The sequence below is a fragment of the Cnephaeus nilssonii genome (genome assembly GCF_951640355.1).
Source record: "Cnephaeus nilssonii genome assembly, chromosome: 11".
Lineage (NCBI taxonomy): Eukaryota > Metazoa > Chordata > Mammalia > Chiroptera > Vespertilionidae > Cnephaeus > Cnephaeus nilssonii.
The window spans coordinates 38,520,420-38,539,597 of NC_137082.1; the positions used below are offsets into that span (position 1 = coordinate 38,520,420).

Here is a 19,178-nt window from a genome sequence, read left to right on the forward strand (position 1 = left end):
GGCGAGGCGAGACTCATGTGGAGGCAAAAATCACTCCATCTGTTCCCGGGGAAGTTGAGGTATCCCTTTCCCCGCTGAGTGCTGGGGGTGGAGTCCTTGTGATATCTCCAGAAAAAGGATTTTCTGAGACACACACGGGAGGATGAGTTATTTTTATTCGTGTGAAATTACACCCCTGGGTTTCCAAAGTCCCATTTCCCTTAGCCCAGTCATAGAGGAAGTGCAGGGGGGGCTTCGGTAGAGCTAGAAGCAAAGCCAGTGTCCAGAGTTTCTGTTCCATGTTGCCGCCGGGTCCAACCCAGCGTCAGGCTAGGTACGGTCCATTCGTCCATTGGGTGTGGGGTCCACATGGCTGTGGGCCACACGGGAGAATGCCAGGAAGCATGTGTTTAGGCCAGTGGTCGGCAAACTCATTAGTCAACAGAGCCAAATATCAACACTACAACGATTGAAATTTCTTTTGAGAGCCAAATTTTTCAAACTTAAACTTCTTCTAATGCCACTTCTTCAAAATAGACTCACCCAGGCCGTGGTATTTTGTGGAAGAGCCACACTCAAGGGGCCAAAAAGCCGCAATTGGCTCATGAGCCGCAGTTTGCCGACCACGGGTTTAGGGGATTAAATATCTCAAATTTCACACCCTTGCAGTGGCCATGCCCATTCTGGCCAATGACCTGTCCCCAGGTGTGACTGACAGGCAAGTACATTCCTGATGTCACCCCCACTTTACTGGGCATGCGTCTATCTTCCCGTCCCCTTCCCCTGGGGGCGTGTAAAGTTGTAGCTTCCTGGCGAAGCTGCCCAAATGACATGCCTATAATAGTTGGCCTTCCCTTTGCTCCTTTCCTGTTATTAATAACTAGGCTAATTACAACAGTATCACATCCATCCTGGGAATCCCGTGGAACATCCGTAGAGCAGCCAGGCTGCAGTTGAGGGCCATGCAGATGCCTCTGTGAAGGCCATGGTCACACACCCCCAAGCCCTCAGGGTGCTCCCAGTCAGTGTGGGAGATGGATGTTAACCCAGTTATCACATGATGAAAAACCAAACGACAATTGTGATCATCACAGTGAGGAGAGCTGCATGGGAGTCTGAGCCAGTAACAGGACCTGACCTAGACTGGGGTGGCGGGGGGGCTGGAGGGCTTCCTGGAGGAGGTGCCGTTTGAGATGAGCACTGAAGCATAGAGGACTTGACTAGCAGAAAAGGGAACTTCTCTGGCTGTGTGTGTTGGAGGAACGATTGGGGGCTGGTGTGGCTGAGGAGAGGCAGGGATGAGACCCCCAAAGTGCTCCCCCTCCTGACAGTCACTTCAGGGAGCAGTGGAAGGAAGGATTCTAAGTTGGAAAAGATCTGTCTGGCTGTCATGGGAGAACAGGTTGGAAGAGGCCAGAGTGGCTCCTCAGGGACCCGGGAGGAGGCTGGGGTGATGACCCAGACGAGACAAGCTGGGGCCTTGCTCTGGCCAGTGCACGAGGATCTGGATCCTGGAGGGAAGGGGAGGGGCCCAATGATGTTCAGAGGAGCGATCAATGGGATTTGGAGATGGACTGTGCCTGAGTGTGGAAGCAGCGTTGGGAATGATGACTTGGGAAGTCAGGCTTCAGCGGGTGAGGCTTTCTCGGGCCCAGATTTGGGGAGACCCTGAGTTGGGTTCTGAACATGCCGGCAGGCTGGTAGAGTGGCTGGGTGTTGCTGATGGAGGCCCGGGAGTGGCAGAGCTCTGAGCAGGAGCTGGCCCGGGAAAGGGACCATCTGACCCCTGTTCCCCACCCCAGCACCTCCCGGGGCTACCACATTCCTCTTAGGCCTCAGCCATGAGGCCACAGGTAGGAAAGGTCTGGCACCCGGAACCCAAATTGACGGTGCTCAGGAGAAAATACCAGCCTGTCTGCCGGAGGACCTAGGGGCCCTGCCGTGCCTGGAAAGGCCTGGGCCACAGGCGAGCAGGGGAGAGGCTGAGCCTGGTCACGGTGTGGACTCGCCTTGTTTCTTTCAGCATAATTAGGTGCTTAATTGCACCACTAGGGCCTGTCGATGCCTGTGCTGCAGTGATTATGATTTACAGCCAGGCGGCCGTGTGAGGGTCTCTTCTCCTGGCCTCTTCAGTCTCATTGGACGTCTGGGCCGCAGGATTTTCTGCCCAATTTGTGAATGATGAGCTCCAACAGGCTGCTTCTGCCACCCCCAGGAAGCAGGGCTGGATGATGGGGTCCCTCACAGGCTGTCTCTGAGAGAAGGCTGGGCCCCCCTAAAGCATGGAGGGTTGGGGGCCTGGGGAATGAGGTGGGGCGGGGGGTGGAAAGACAGACCTGAGGGTCCCTGGTGCTGGGAGGCTCTCCAGAGCTGTGTTTAAGGCCTGGTTTCTCTCATCAGCTGGGGCCTTGGGCCAAGCACCCCACCTCTCTGAGCCTCGGTTTCCTGACTCCTACAATGGGTATGTGGAGTATTTCCGAAGTGCCTGCACCACGGAGTTATCTCGAGGTTTCGATAAGATGTGTGACGCTTTAGCACATCATCTCACAGGGACCGCACACTCCATAAACACTAGCTGCCGGCACCACGATCACTGCTCTCGTTCTCAGTATTGGGCACAGATCCCTGGGGCGGGGAGGGAGCAGTGTGTGTGTGTCCTCTGGCCTATTAGACACCCGCTTACTGCGGGGCTGGATGACAGGAGTGAGGTCTGGATCCTCCTTGTGCCCGTGAGCCCATGCGGGCATTGCTCGGTGGGGGCGCTTGATAGATGTGAGTCCAGTGAATGGATGATCTAGCCCAAGAAAACCAGGGCCAGGGTGCCTTGACTGTCAGGATCAGAGCCCAGCCTCCAGCACCCCTACGCGTGCTCGGTTCCCCTCCTCCTCTGGGGCGGGGGTGGGGGGCTGGGGAAGAGCTTCTGAAAGCCACACGTGTTTGCTGGCAGAGGGGTGACAGGGCGGGAGGGAGCCGGGGGAGGAGGGAGCCCGTCCCAGCCTTGGCGCCCTGGGTGAGGGAGGGTGGGCTGAGGGGTGGGCCGCGCTCCGTGCTCCCTCCCTAGGAGCGGCTGCTCCCAGCGCTTCGCATTATTACTCCATTAGCGCCTTGTAGGGTTGACAAATGAAGGATAATTAATATCCGTGAGGGAAACAGATGTTGAGGTAATTCATTTCCCGCTGCGCATTTGCAACAGCATCCCCTCACTCCCCGAGAGCATGGCAGGGCCAGAGGACCTCTGGCTGTCCTTGGCCAGAGGTGACGGAATCAGCAGGGCTGACAGCCTCCAGCTGGGCCCAGCCTGGCCCCCACACCAGGCGGGCTGCTGGAAGGTTCCCCACGGCTTGCTGTTGGGAAGTTCTGTCTGTGGCCCACGGCCCACCTCGTGCCTCCTGCCGTGCCACAGCCCATGTTTTCCCGCTTCCCGGGGATGGTGGCCAGCCACAGTGCTCGGAATCGGGGAGGATGGGCAGGCTCCCTGCTGCTGCCCACCTGCCCTCTTCCCTTCCGGAGCCTGGGAAGCACCCCCTCACCATGGCCCTGCCAGCTCCTGGTGACCCTGTGCGGGCCTGTCGCACCGTTTTGAGGGATAGAATGCATGGAGTCAGGCCTGGGTTCAGCTCCTAGCTCTGCCACTCACTGATTCAGTGCCCGTGGGAGAGTCACTCCTCCTCCTGGAGCCTTAGTCTCACCATCTGTAAAGTGGGTAGAATTGTGTGTATGTGACCTCAAGTTAGCAAGCCTGGGGACCACTTCATTTGGAGAAAGAAGGAACTACAGTGAGTCCATTCATCCAACAATTTATTGTTATTGTTTACAGGGTACCAGGCCCTGTGATGGTCACTAAGATGAACAAAATAGATATTCCTGTCTTCATGGAATTTATAGTTGAGCCAGAGAGAAAAACAAATCAACAGACAAATCAATTAAAAACAAATCAACAGACAAATGGTTCTCAAATTGTGATGACTGCTATGAAGGAAACAAGCAGAGTTGTGATGGAAGGCTTCTTGGAGGAGGTGATGCTCGGGAATGAATGGGAGTCACGTAGGTGAAGAGAGATGGGGCAGAGCACCCAGGAAGGGAAACCAGCCTATGCAAAGGCCCTGGGGTCATAAAGAGCTTAACATTTGGGAGGAAATGAGAAGGGACCAGGGAGGCCAGAGCAGACTAGTGAGATGATGGGAAGCTACATGTGTGAGTGCCCAGCATAGTCTCTGAAACACGTCTGCAGAGTGAATGAACCCCGCCAGAGACTGTCCTCCTTCTCATCCTGGCCTCCTCACTGTGTGGGTGATCAGCAGGGGCTTCCCCCTCCAGGAGTTGGGGCCTGGCGAGAACAGACCAGCTGAGGGGGCCAGTAGAGCTCAGTGCCAGGGCCCCAGGTCTGGAGCCTATGCAGCTCCCACCTGAGCCTGGAGAGCCTGTATGTGAGAGGTGGTGCGATCACTGGGAAGGGGGTCACCAGCTGGCAGTGTGAACTGATCGCCAATGTTCGGCCTAGGTGGGGTGGGGGCTGTTGGAGGTGGGGCAGGGAAGGGTCTAAGTAATAAGGGGCAGGGAAGGATGAAAGCCCCGCTCACCATTACCCTCCTCTCCACAGGCCCAACTCCCCCCTCCCTTTTTCTAACTTTCTAAATTTTGAATTAGAGACTCACAGGAAGTTGCAAAAACCGTCTCTTATATCCTTCACCTAGCTTTCCCAGTGATCGCAGGATGGAATACTACACAGCAATGAAAAAGAACAAACATAGACATGCAACAACATGGAGAATCTCGCTGATCCTATGTTGTGTGAAAGAAGCTGCACACGAAAGAGTTTAAGAACAGGCCGATCTGAACTACAGTGATAGGCCTCAGAGTAGCAGTTCACCCCATGGGGGGAACATTGGCGAGGAAGGGCCACAAGGGTGCGCTCTAGGGTTACAAATGGTCCTGCCTTGCTCTGCTTGGTGGTTGCACAAGGAAACACTTGTGTGCACTTTTAAAATTTTACCAAGTGTGCACTTTGCTGTGTATAAGTTAAAATTCAATTTTAAAGTAAAATTTAAAATCCCAATCAAAGGCATAAACAAAAAGCCAAATATCACAGACACTCGTTCTGTTCACCCCAACAGGGATGAACAATTATTGAAATGCTGATACATTTGTGGTCAGCCTGTATTTTTAAAAATATATATTTTTATTGATTTCAGAGAGGAAAGGAAAGGAAGAGAGAGATAGAAACATCAATGGTGAGAGAAAAACATCAAGCGGATTGAGCCTGCAACCTGGGCCTATACCCTGGCCTGGAATTGAACCATGACCTCCTGGTTCATAGGTCGATGCTCAACCACTGGGCCGCGTAGGCCAGGCTGTATTTATTGTTTGTTTTTTTAAAAATAAGACATTTTGGACTAAGCTAAGAACTCACTTTGCAGTCCACCCCAGGTCCACAGCCCTCCCCTGGGCTGCATCCTCAAGGCAGCCTCTGCTATGAGGCCGGTGTTCCCTGCTGTGTATTTTAAACTTGTACACACACAAGTCTCCAAAACCAGAATACAGTGTTTTCATGTGTTCATGTACAGAAATGGTAGGAGTTTTGCAATGAGATCTCACTTCCTGCGTGCCACTGAGCTGCGACATGCCTGGCTCTAGGGTATTCCTTTTAAGGGTTGTGCCGTGTTCCATGTAATGAACTGACTTCCGCTTAGGTGTCGGTTCTGTGGATAGACATTTAAGGTGCTTCTATTTTTTGCTATTGAACTCCCTGTGCCCTGGTGCCAGTGTCTCTGGGGCCCCACCCTAGCAGTGGGCTGACACTCTTTGTCTTCCCGCCGCCCCAAGGCCAGGTCACGGTCTCTCTGTCGCCCCCAGGTGGTCAAAGTGGTGGGCAGTAACATCTCCCACAAGCTGCGCCTGTCCCGGGTGAAGCCCACAGACGAAGGCACCTACGAGTGCCGGGTCATCGATTTCAGCGACGGCAAGGCCCGGCACCACAAGGTCAAGGCCTACCTGCGGGTGCAGCCCGGGGAGAACTCGGTCCTGCATCTGCCCGAAGCCCCGCCCGCCGCGCCCGCCCCGCCGCCCCCCAAGCCGGGCAAGGAGCTGCGGAAGCGGTCTGTGGACGAGGAGGCCTGCAGCCTCTAGACGGACGCTTACCCCGCCACGTGCCCGCCCGCGCCCCTAGGCTGTACAGAGTGCATGAGGAGCTGCTGGACCGTGGGGACGGGACTGCCTGGTCCAGCCGCCTCCCCATCCCTGAGACCTGTGGCCACCACGTAGGCCCTCCGACCACCACCCCTTTGCTCAGCATGCAAGCCCCACTCAGCCCTTCCTTTTCAGATCCGCGCGGTGACCTGACCTGGCTCGGAGGAGGTAGCCTTGGGCACCAAGGGGACAACTACTCCAAACATGGGGGCGGGGCTGGGGCAGGCTGCCCCCTTTGGCCACCAGCTTCAGTGGAGTCCAGTGTTTCGCTTTGCTTGCTTGTCCCCCAGTCCTGTCCCTAGCCAGGCCTCCCAGCCTTACTCTCCCTCCTTTCCACTATCCCCCACTTGAGCCTGGGGATGTGGACAGCAACCCCTCCCCAGATTTGGACTTGAATCTCTGAGTAGAGCTAGGGCCTCTCCCCCGGGGAAGAGAGGGGGCAAGAGCCCCCAGGAGAGCCTTGCTCTGGGGCTGTGGCCTGTTGGGGTCACTCATAGGGACCCTGGGAGGAAAGGGAGACACCCCACCGCCTCCTGGTGGGTCATTCGTGTTCAGCCTCCTTGTACCTAAGAAATAGCTCCCTGTCCCACCCTCTAGGGAGGTGGGGGACCAGGAATCTCTGCCCCTTCATGGAGAGGGCCTTAGCCCCCTGACTCCATGGCCCCATGCAGAGTTTTGCACCAGCAGGACCCCTTTGAGGGTCTTTGAGGCTCTCCCAGGAGCCCCCTCTGCCAGCTCCCAATGTCCCAGCCCTCTCTCTTAGGGTCCATGCCAAGCCCACTCAAGGGCCTGGGGCTGTTGGGACCCCAGGGACCCCAGTACCAATCCCCTCACAATTCCTGATCAGGGGGGACACCCACCCCTGGTGATGTGTAAATATTTCTATTGGGCCCAGCACCCCCTCAGAACTGGCTCTAACCTCTGGCCACCCCTCAGCAGTGGCATGGGGGATGTGGGAGAGGCCAAGGGCTTTGCCCCGGGGGTGGGGGGGTAACCCTATATACATGATTCAATCCGTAACTACCCGCCAACCTGAATAAAGTGGTTTAAGAAAACCTCTGGGCAGTGTCTTTACGGGGCATCTGTGTCTGGGAGCAGTACAGCAGGGGAGGGGGAGGGGACAGAGGGAGGGATTCCCAGCTCACACCCACACCTCCCTCAGCATTTCCTCACTTCCGCTTTCTCCTCCCAAGCACGGAACAGGAGCTGGTAGGCGCACAGGGAGAGGGCGAAGGAAAACCAGCCTTTGTCCAGCACCGGGCACTTGAATTATTCTTAGATTTTGAAGTAATCACAAGTAAAGAAGAGCGCATGAAACATGTTTACACTGTTTTGTGAATAAATAAATTATAAAGCAAACAAGGGCGAGCCACTGCCCCCCAAGCAGCACCCCAGAACAGAACCCCCGGGTCAGGCCCACTGATCCACAGCCCCTCTCCTCTCTCTCAGGTAAGTAGCACCCTGACTCTTAAGGTCATCGTATTAATTGTTATTTTTACAGTTTCACTACCTATATGCATGTCATCTTCAGCACGATAGCTGAGTGTTGCCTGTCTTTTTGAACTTTCTATACATGGAATCCTACCATCTCTATTCTTAATGCACCACTATATTTGAGATTCATCCATGTTGTCACGTGTCTTTGATTTGCCCATTTTTATTGCTGTATAGCATTCCACTGCAGGAATATCCTACAACGCATCAACTTATTTATCCATTCTGCTGCCGACAAGAATCTGTTTCCGTCTGAGTGCTACCACCGTGTCTCCTGAGGCACATGAGCCCGAGATTCTCGGGTGGGTTTGCCAGGTCGGAGGGCTGGGCACATTGACTGCACTTCAGGGATTTCATTTTTCTCCCGTGAGGTATCGAACTCTCCCATCATGCCCGGCGCTTTGGACTCCTCTGGGTTCATTCCAGTGGGAGGTCCCACCCACCGTGGTGGGGCTGAGAATCTGCCTGAAGGCGTGTTCCTCTGGGGCTCTCAGGTCAAGCCCTGGTTGCCAGTGTGGCCAGCTGGTCCCATTGTGCAGAGACCACAGGCACCACCCACGATGAGCCGATGAACCGGGGCCCTGCCTGTCTCCGAGCTCCCCGGCAGCCAGACTGAAGGAGCCTCCCCCTCCAGGGCGGGGACTGGGAGCTGTTGAAACGGTGGGTGATGCGGGAGGAGCGCTGTGTGCCCCAGGTCCTGTGCTGATCGCCACAGCCCTGAAGGGAAGCTTATATCCTCGGTTTTCAGATGAGGAAACTGAGGTTCAGAGAAGGGTGGGTTGGAAGATGGGTGAATGGATGAATGGGTGGAGGAGGAAACGAATACACCACACTAGGATGCGGGTGGGGCTCTGAGCCTGTTGCAGAACCCAGGCATCCCAGGGCTAGATGCTCTCTGACCTGTGGTCCTCTCGGGTCAGCAGCCAGCCTTTACTCGACAAACATGGTCCCCAATATCTCCAGGATGATGTTAAGTTATAGAAACTCCTAGAGGACATCTTTTACCTGAACGTAATGCCTCCTGTTTCCAGTGCTGGCGTGTGAGTAGACGGTTGGGGTCTCCTGTGAATGTTTTACGATACTCAAGACTTATTGCTGAGGCACCCAAACACTTCAGTGTGAATGCCCATCTCAAGTGGGCACCTTCCAAGCCAGGTTCTAGGAGTATGCCCACTCCACCCCTTAAAAAAAACCCCACATTTCTGGACCGATGCTTACTTTAGTCACCTTCGTGTATAGCTCTGGAAGCCAACAGGTACGGATGGCATTTGGAGCATGGATGTTGGGGGGTGATAGACATGCATTGAAATTTCTGCTGTGCCACTTGTGAGGAATGCGATGTTAGGCCCACCTCCCCTCCCTGACCCTTCGGGTGTCCTTGCAGAATTTAAGGGGCGCGGTGAGCTCAGTTCACATGCACCAGCATGGCGGAGGGCAGGGTCCAGGAACCTGCTCTGCCAACCAGTGTCTCTGCAAAGGACGTGTGTGAGCTGCCGGGATGGCACGTGTGCACGGCAAGTTGTCTGAAAAGACACCCACCACGTTGAGCTGTGGTTGCTTCTAAGAAGTGGGACAGCAGGAGGAGCCCAGTAGGCTGAGTATTTGTCAAGGGCAAGTATTCTATCTATCACTTGGTATGCTTATAAATATTTAAAGAAAACCAACCAGGAAATAAAATGGGGGAAATGGAAGAGGCCGAGGTTGGTGGCAATCCTGGTATGGGCCCCATCTGGTGTCTGCCTCCCATGGACGAGGGCTCTTCCTCGGGTGATGAGAAGCGTTCTCCCTCTGAAGGCAGCCCTCGCTGACATGCATGGAGCAGACCCTGGAGCCAGGCCCACCCCACCCCTCCTCCACCTTACTCTCCCACCCTCCGCCCACACCCACTTCTGTTTTGGGTTGTGATTTAGCTTAGGTATTCACACTCCTTTGAAAAGGCCACTCGTCTCAGAAAAGACTTGCCCGCTCCCAGCCCCGGAGTGTGAATCTTGATGAATCTAAGCTAGGGGCTCTTGCCGTGAAGTCCACAGAAAACCCCAACCAAGGGTGGAGGAAGAAATGCGTGGGATTCGAAGACCTGCAAGAAGAGGGGAGGGAGGGGAAGCGACTTTGTTTTCACTAGCCTCCAACTGAAATGTAGCATTTCCTTGTATCGTGAATGTAAGCAGCAAACCACAGCAGCATTAGCAGTAACTTGTGATTTGTCACCAAGTGAAAGCACAGATACCTCCACATCACAGAACAGTTATTCCAGGGATCTCAGAACGCTGTTGACACTCATCACTACTTCAATTTACGGTTGTTATTAGATCTGCCTCTGGGTTTTGTTGTTTAATGTGCTAATAAAGAAGCGAGTTTATTCCTGTATCACACTTTAAGAAATACATTTTGAAAACCATATTTCAATACAATTGGTTTGTTTTGTAACCCTGTCCTTTTGTCTTATGCCGTTAAAGACACTAGGCTGAGAAGGGTCTGTAGGTTTGGCCAGACTGTGGAAGGGGTCCCTGGGACAGATATGGTGGATGAGCCCTGGTCTGAGCCAGTATCAGCAATTCCAGGATCCCAGCCTGGGACCAGCTTAGGAAGTGTCAGGTGACCTGGGGTGTCAAATGCATGATGAGATGCCAGGGGACATCTGCTGGGGAGAGAGGGGAGTCCCTCCTGGGAAAGGTCCCTTAAAGGGAGAGACAAGGAAGACTTACTTTCTTCCTCTGCCTCTTACTGTATGAGCAGGAGACCTGGGAAGTTCTTCCACCACTGGGCAACCGTAAGGAGAGAAGCTGATCCAACTGAGATGCAGAAAGGAGGGACAGGAAAAGCCTGGTCCTTGAGGATGTAGCTGACCTGGTGCATTAGCCAGATAGGGAACCTCTCTACCTCTGGACTCCTCTTGTCAATAGGCCCCTTGTGATTTAGGCCCATTGGATCAGCTGTCATTTACTTGCAGCCAAGAGCACCTTCTCTCGTCCACACTGCTAGTCCCCCCCTTTGGACTGGTCAGATCTTCTTTCCTTGAGGCTGAACATCTTCAGATCCTTCAACTAGACTCAACAGGCATGGTTTGGAGACCTTTATCTCCCCCTAACGTGTATGTCTATCTAGGTCAGTGGCTCTCAGACTTTAGCATGCATCAGAATCATGCTGATGGTTGTTAACATTAACTTGTTAAAACACATCTCTAGGTCTCACCCCCACAGATTTAGATTCATTCAGTAGGGCCGGAGTGGTCCCGATAATTTGCATTTCTAAGAAATTCCTATAGGATGCTGATGCTGCTGGTCTTGGGGACCACAGTTTGAGAACCTCTGGTCTAGGTCCCTCTCGAAACATGGCTCCCCAAAATGAAACCACTGCTCAAGATGAAGTTTGATTAGTGCTAAGCAGAATAGAGCTATCACCTTCCTCCCTCAATGTCAACAGTTTGTTCCTATTATTTCAGCCTAAATTACAAAGTGCTTTTTCATACTGTTGAACTCTATTGTTGCCAAAACTTTGAAAACCTTTATATCTATGGATCCTAAACTCTCATTCTATAGAATGGGAAGCATCACTTGAGGAGTGCTTAATATATGTGCTAAGGCCTTTTTAAAAAAAAAAAATATTAAAAAAAATAATTTCTAGAGAGAGAGCAAGGGAGAGAGAGAGGGAGAGAGAGAAACATCAATCAGCTGTCTTCTGCATGTTCCCTACCAGGGATTGAGCCTGCAACCTAGACATGTGCCCTGACTGGGAATCGAACTGGCAATCTCTCAGTGCATGGGATGATGCCCAACCATCTGAGCCACACTGGCCAGGGCTATGTGCCAAGAACTTTAATGAGTTATCTCATTTAATTATCATAAGAAGCCTTGAAATAGGCAGTTATCTATTTCTGGGGTGACTGGTGCCCAGAGAAATTTTAAAAAAAAACTTCCCAAGGTCACCCAGCTGGTAAATAAATGAGGGACCCAGTAGTTAAGCCTGGGTTATAGAACTCTGTAATTAAGAATTCTCTCCTGCTTAACAGCATCTATTAATCAGCTGCCCTTTGAGGCCCAAGACAAATTTACCTAATTGCACCTCATCCAGCTCATTTCTCTTTTTTGTCTACAAGGTCATCAAATGTGGTTTTTGTCAAATGTCCCAGGTTTCTTGAATCTCCCATTTCTCTTTCACCTGAAACTCAGCCCTTTCACTGCCCTGACTCTTGCCATGCCCCCTTCCTCCCCACCCCCCAAATGAGGTCAGGATTGCTGAGTTGCATTTGCACCTACATGGGTTTGGTATCTGAAAGTGTTAACTGTGGGTACGTTTTAATAAAGGCCATTTTCTAGGCTACAGCTATTAAATGTTCTAATTTAATATGCAAATGTACCCCAAGTGATTTAGGGTATGCTGGGCCTTTATTGTCCTGGTTGCAGTTATGTTGATTTAGCCTGTAGCATTGTGGTTAATAATTTAGTAAGCAACCTTATTTTTTAATCTTCTTTTTCCTTCATGCCTCATCCTTTTCCACATTAAGGGACTCATGCCTGCAAGAACATTCAAGTTGATTAGTCATCAATCCTTGAGTAAATGTAGCTGCAAAAGGACTCCATCCAAATGCTAGGAAAGGCTTTAAGTTCATGACTTTTCGACTTCTTGGTGTGATTCTTGGTTTCGACATAATGAAATATATTGGCTCACTTTATCCCTAGCAGTGCTTTTCTTATTATGTTCTATTTTACCTTAAATTAACGTTGTTAGACAAATTTTCTTTAGTTAGTATTCAACTGGGATATCTTTTCTGTCTATCTGCAACATTTCTGTGTCATTGTTTTAGGCATATCTCTTTACACAGCTTATAGCTGAATTTTGATTTTTAAAAAGATCTCATCGGATAGTCTCTGTCTTTAATAGGTAAGTTTAATCCATTTATATTTATTGTGATTACTGATTTATTTGGACTTATTTTCTATAATCTTATTTTTGTGTGTGTGCATTGTGTTTTATATTACCATGAGATTTCTTTTTGGGGTGGCGAAAGCACATGTGGTTACTTTTTCTTTCTTTCTTGACTTTTGATAGATAATGGTCTTTAGCACCCCACCCCTTTTCCTTCCCAAAAGTGATTTGAAGGTTGTAAATCACATTTCTTTCAGTGATTTAATTTTAATTTTTTAATATTAAAGTACTTAACTATGTATTTTCCTAACAATATAAAGTTATTCAGTATCTCTATTTTCCTCTTTATAAGACAACACTTTTAACACTATGTAACTACCAACTGAACTGCCCCATCCCATCTTCCTTATTATTGTTTTGAATTTTAGTTCCACTATTTATCACAAAAATTCATATTTATATAGTCAGACATTAATTAGATTTACCAATATATTTGGCCAATTTCTGTACTTATTTTTTTCTTCTTTTATTTTCCCTTTTGCTGAAGTATATACTTTGGTAATTCTTTCAGTGAAGGTAGGAGTGGAAAACTCTCTTAATCTATGCAAGTCTGAAAATGTCTGTAATTTGTTTTTTGTTTTTTTTTTCACTGTTCATCTACCTGTGTATTGAGGTAGGTTAATTGTAACTTTCCCTTTGCCTGTTCAGAGTATTACTTCTCTGTCTCTGTCATCCATTGCTATTGATGAGAAACCTGTCATTTCAATTGGCATTCCTTTGTAGGCAATTTTCTTTTCTTGTAACTCGAGATTTTTCTCGTTATCTTTGACATTCTGCTCTGTCATTACAATGTTTCTGGCTCAGATTTATTTTTAATCATCTTGTTTAGCACATGGAAAGTGTTTTCCATCTCAGGACTTCCTTTTTGGTCCTAAAATATTCTCAGCCATCATCTGAATATTGTACAATGGATATTATATCCCCATTACATTTTTATTCTGTCCTGGAATTTCTATTACATATATGTTGCAATTTTTGAATCTGCTCACCACGTCTTAACTGCTCTTTCGTACTTTCCGTTTCTTTATCTCTCTGTGTTGATTTCTGGGTGAATTACTCAGGAATATCTTTCAATTCACTAACTGTTTCTTCAACTGTGTCTGCTTTAGAGTTTGTCCTATTTGAATTCACTTCAAGAATGATACTTTTCATTTTTAGGATTTCTCATGGTTTCTTTTTCACATCAATAGTTAATACCTACTTTTATTTCGTGACTGTTTTCTTTTACAACTCACTCCTTTCTTTACTTTTGTTGAGGTCTTAAACTTATGTTGAGGTCATTCCCAGATTGCTCTATTGTTTGCACTTATCACAAGTGAACTCAGCTGTTAAGAGTTGAGTTTTTGGCTGTCTCTCTTGGTGTCAGTTTTCTTCACATGCTTTTTACAGGATTATGTTGAAGAGGAATTGTTCTGTCCACTTGCTTTCTTTGCACTTGTCTGAACCCAGGCCCTCGGGACCCTAGTCCCAAACCAGGCTTCCTATTGGCTGCTCAGGGTTCCCAGTTTTGGGTGATATCAGAGATGTCCCAGGGGCAGTTAATGAATCAAGGTGGCTTGATTCAGGTCCCAATTGCCAGACCTGCATCTGCTCCCATTTACCTAAGATATGGTTTCAAGCAGTGAGTCTGACACTAGACCACCAGTTCTCAAAGAATCCTTCTGGTCCCTATTGACTCTGCAGAATGTGAATTCCTGGTCACTTCTGCCTGTTTCCAGACCCAGAGCCTGGCAGGCCTGGGGCTTCAGCCTCCTTTTACTTCGTGTATCTGTTCCCTTTCTATTCCCAAGAGAAGTTGATCATGTTTGTGAGCGTGGCTATACAGTTTTATTTATTTACTAGAGGCCTGGTGCACAAAATTCATGTACGGGGGGTGGGGAGTTGGTTGTCCCTCAGCCCAGCCTGCACCCTCTCCAATCTGGGACATCCCTCTCACAATCCAGGACTGCTGGCTCCCAATTGCTCGCCTGCCTGCCAGCCTGATCACCCCCTAACCACTCCCCTGCCAGCCTGATTGCCCCTAACTGCCCTCCCCTGCCAGCCTGGTCATTCCTAACTGCTCTCCCCTGCTGGCCTGGTTCCCCCCAACTGCCCTCCCCTGCAGATATGGTCTCCCCCAACTGTCCTCCCCTGCAGGCCTGGTTCCCCCCAACTGCCCTCCCCTGAAGGCCTGGTCCCCCCCAACTGCCCTCCCCTGAAGGCCTGGTCTCCCCAACTGCCCTCCCCTGCTCACCTGATCGCCCACAACTGCTCTCCCCTGCCAGCCATCTTGTGGTGGCCATCTTGTGTCCACATGGGGGTGGCCATCTTGTGTGTTGGAGTGACAGTCAATTTGCATATTACTCTTTTATTAGATAGGATTTAAACATATAACTTGCCCTAGCTGGTTTGGATCAGTGGATAGAGCATTGGCCTTCGGGCTGAAGGGTCCTGGGTTCAATTCCAGTCAAGGGCACATCCCCAGTAGTGGGCATGCAGGAGATAGCCAATCAATGATTCTCTCTCATCATTGATGTTTCTAGCTCTCTCTCCCTCTCCCTTCCTCTCTGAAATCAATAAAAATAAAACAAAACAAAACAAAAAACATATAACTTGCTTAATATTGCAGTGTATGAACAAAGGTTATTTTTCTCCACAATTCATGACAATCTGATTAATTTTTCTTATGCCAGTTTTTATTGAGGTATTATTTATAAATAATGAAAGCACCAGTTTTAAGTGTATACTTCAAAAATTTTTTTTATAAATATATAGTAATCAACATTGCAACCAAGAAAAGAAAATTTTCATCACCCTCCCAGCTTCCCTCTGCCCCTTGGCTATCAATCCCCTTTCCCAAACTCCACCCCCGTGTCACCACGGATCTGCTTTTGATAGATTAGTTTTGCCTTTCCTACAATTTCATAGAAATTGCATCAGACAGTATATACTCTTTTGTGTCTGGCTTCTCACACTAAACCTCGTGATTCTGAGATTTATCCACATTGTGTGTGCCAATACTTCATTCCATTTTTTACTGCTGAGTAGTATTTTGTGGTGTGGATACATCACAATATCTGTTCTTCTATAAGTGAACATTTGCGTTGTTTCTAATTTAAGGCTATGTATACAACTCGGCCATGAACATGCATATACAAGTCTTTGTGTGGACATGTTTTCATTTATTTAGGACAAATACGTAAGAGTGGGGTTGCTGGGCAGTACGGTAAGTTTAACTTTATGAGAAACTTCCAAGTTGTTTGACAAAGGGGCGGTATCCTTTTGTATTCCCATCTGCAATAAGAGTTCTAGTTGAAGAGCAGGTTTTTAAAGCATAAACGCAGTGCCACCTTGACTGGAGGTGACTGTAAAAACACTTTAGAATGTGCACTGAGCTGTGAAACGTCAGGAACGATAATGGAAGCTCCATGAGGACACAGACTCTCAGTGTCCTGTTTACTCCTGTGTCCCCAATGCCTAGCCCAGGTCTTGGCTCAAGGCACACACTCAATAAATGAATCAATGAATAAAGATCTTTCTCTGACAAACTGTAACAGCTTATAAGACTTGAGTCAAAGTTTGGACTTACTGCACTTTAGTTAACCAAAGGAAGTTTTTTTGAGCTGTTTTCTCCTTTCTTAAATTTCACAAGACCCTTGTTTGAGACGAGTTGGCATTTCTACCCCATTACTCTGAGGTCAACTACCCCTTCAGCCTGGCTTCTCTCTCCAGCTCAAGATGGCCACGCTACCTCCCAGCACTGGGTCTGCATTTCAGTGAGCAGGAAGGAGAAGAAGGGAGAGAAGGGCACACACCTTCTCTTTAAGGATATGTGCTTGAAGTTGAAGATCATTTCTGCTTATCTATCATGGGCCAGAACTTAGTCACTGTAGCTGCAAGGGAGACAGGAAAATGTGGCTTTTATTCTGACCAGTTGTGTGACTAGATAAGTACCGGGGTTCTTTTACTTAGAAGAAGGGGAGGAGAGATATTGGATCACTTCTAATAGGCCGTACAGTTAGCCTGATTTGTCTTAAACTCTAGGCACTTAGAGCTCAATATACTATTCCAGAGAGAACCTTTCAATTCACTACCCGGCCACAGCCATTGTCTCCCTCAGGGCCACGCAAATCAGCCACCCACCCAGCCCCTCCCTCAAGGCTGTCTGCTCCAGCTACAGGCGTGGGGAGCAGCTGAAGGACGATTCATGCACAGAAGGGGGAGTTAATGATGGGCTCTGCAGACCAGCCCACACTGCTGACCTCCCTGGGACCGGGTGGCTGCCTTCTGGGTCATCTACTGAGGAAGCTCTGGTGAGCCCTGTGGCTGAGCTGGTGCAAAGAGCTGGGCTCACTCAGCTGCCCTTCCCACCGTCCTTCAGGCTTGGGCTCCAGGAAACTTAGCAGGGGATGGGCATGTCTCAGAGCTGTATGTCCAATATGGTAGCCACTAGCCACATGCGTGTATTTATTTATTTATTTTTTCTTTTCAATATATATTTTATTGATTTTTTTACAGAGAGGAAGAGAGAGGGACAGAGAGTTAGAAACATTGATGAGAGAGAAACATCAATCAGCTGCCTCCTGCACACCCCCCACTGAGGATGTGCCCACAACCAAGGCACATGCCCCTGACCGGAATCAAACCTGGGACCCTTCAGTCCACAGGCTGACGCTCTATCCACTGAGTCAAACCGGTTAGGGCCACATGCGTGTATTTAAATTTAAATTAATAACATAAATATTTACTTCCCCATCTATACTAGTATTAGCCACATTTCAAGTGCTCAGTAGACACCCGTGGCTGGCGGATACTATATTGAATGGAGCCAATACAGAACATGTCCATCACTTAAGGAAGTTGTATCGGACAGCACTGCCCCATTAACGGAGGCGGAGTACAAGAAAGGGGCTATGCCAGGCAGAGCCTGGCTGGGCTACCATAGTCCATGGGTTCCACACTCTGCAGGGGGAAGCGAATGAGAGAAGGGAAGAGGTTCAGACAAGGGCAACCGGGGTAAAGGATGTTTGAGCACGGGTTCCTCCAGAAGCAATGCTGGGACAAAGGTTTAAGTGCAAGCAGTTTACTTGGTAGGGAAGTGGGAAGTGAGACAGGGAAAGTGTTTGTGGTCAGGCAAGTGAGCACTGTGAACCGTGGGCTCCAGCCTTCCAGGGATCGCTGGGAGCCAGTGTAGAGCAGCAGCTCAGTCATTCAGCCAGAGGGTGGGGAGCACCAGCATTCATCAGTCATTGGCTGAGGGCTGCTTCCAGGTACTAGAACGTACTAGGCCTGCCAAGTATGGAAACAGAGGCCTTCTGTACTTGAGAAAGTCCTTAGGCCAAGAGATGCAAACACGAGGCAGCTGGAAGTTGGCTGGAGCACAATGAGGTGGTAAGACCTGAAGGATATGGCTGGGCACTCAGCACTGTCCACTACAGAAGAGCAAACCCAACATCCTTACCTCCCTCCCCCCGGCCTCATCTCTCTCTCTCTCTCACACACACACACACACACACACACACACACACACACACACCACATACCACACACACACACACACACCACACACACACACACACCACACACACTACACACCACACCCACACACACCACACACACACACACCACACACACACCACACACACACACCACACAACCCCATACCCCACACCCCACACACTCCACACACACACACACACCCCACACATACACCACACACACCATACACACACACACACACACACACACACACACCCCTTACATACCTCTTACACTGGCTTCTTCCTTCTCCTCAGGCCCACCCTGCTCCCTCCCACCACAGGACTTTGCATATATTGTTCTGTGTGTCTGAAATACTCTTTTCCATCCATTTTTAACTAGTTAATTCCTACTTATTCTTTAGATCTTGGCTTAAACATCCCTTCCTCTAGGTACCCTTCTCTGAGGGACACCATAGCCCCACTCAAGTCCTGTTGTTGCATGAGGTCCCAACTTCCTGTCCTATAAGTGTGTCATTCTATGTTTGTGAGGTTAGTTAATTAACACTGTCTTCCCCATGAGACTAAGTGACCTTGTTTGTCTTGTTCACAGCGACACATAGTAGGTCTTCAAGAAATGCATGTTTAAGTGAATGAATGAATAAATGAATGAATGAATTCCAGTCAGACTGCCTAAGACTCCCAGTAGCCAGAGAGGGAATTTACCAGCGAAGGACCCCAGGAGGAGGAGGCTAATTAGCAATTCATTAGGATCCACTTTCAAGTCTGTAGTCAATGCTAATCACTTGTTTGTTTAAAACGGGAAGTTCTGCACTCATTAAATCCATTAGTAAATGAAAATGTTTCTCAGGAAAGTCTGGCCTCCCACACTGGAGTGTAAATTCAAGGGCCTCACCCCCTCTTTTGTAGAGACTTGCCAGAAGTCAGCAAAGCTCGTACTCACAAGCTGAGAATAGCCTGGCCTAGGACCCCAGTCCTCCCTCAAAGCAGGATCTTAGGAACCTGCCTCTTCAGCTCTCTGAGCTCTGTTTCTGTCCCTGTGAAATGGGCACAATCTTCCATTTCATGGCTAGTGGTGAAGGTTAGAGGGAGCTGGCAGCCAGGAGTGTCAGCTCA

At 49.4% G+C, this 19,178-nt stretch overlaps 1 protein-coding gene across 1 annotated transcript in view; it reads left to right on the forward strand.

Annotated features, from left to right (window-relative positions):
- VSTM2L (V-set and transmembrane domain containing 2 like) overlaps positions 1-6,105 on the forward strand; it is a gene marked incomplete at both ends in the record, with an annotated part of 32,880 nt that extends 26,775 nt beyond the window's left edge. The window contains one exon of the mRNA XM_079784949.1: positions 5,833-6,105. Coding sequence (XP_079641075.1) covers positions 5,833-6,105 — 273 coding nt within the window. The remainder of the gene's footprint in view (positions 1-5,832) is intronic.
- Between the last annotated feature and the right edge of the window lie 13,073 nt (positions 6,106-19,178).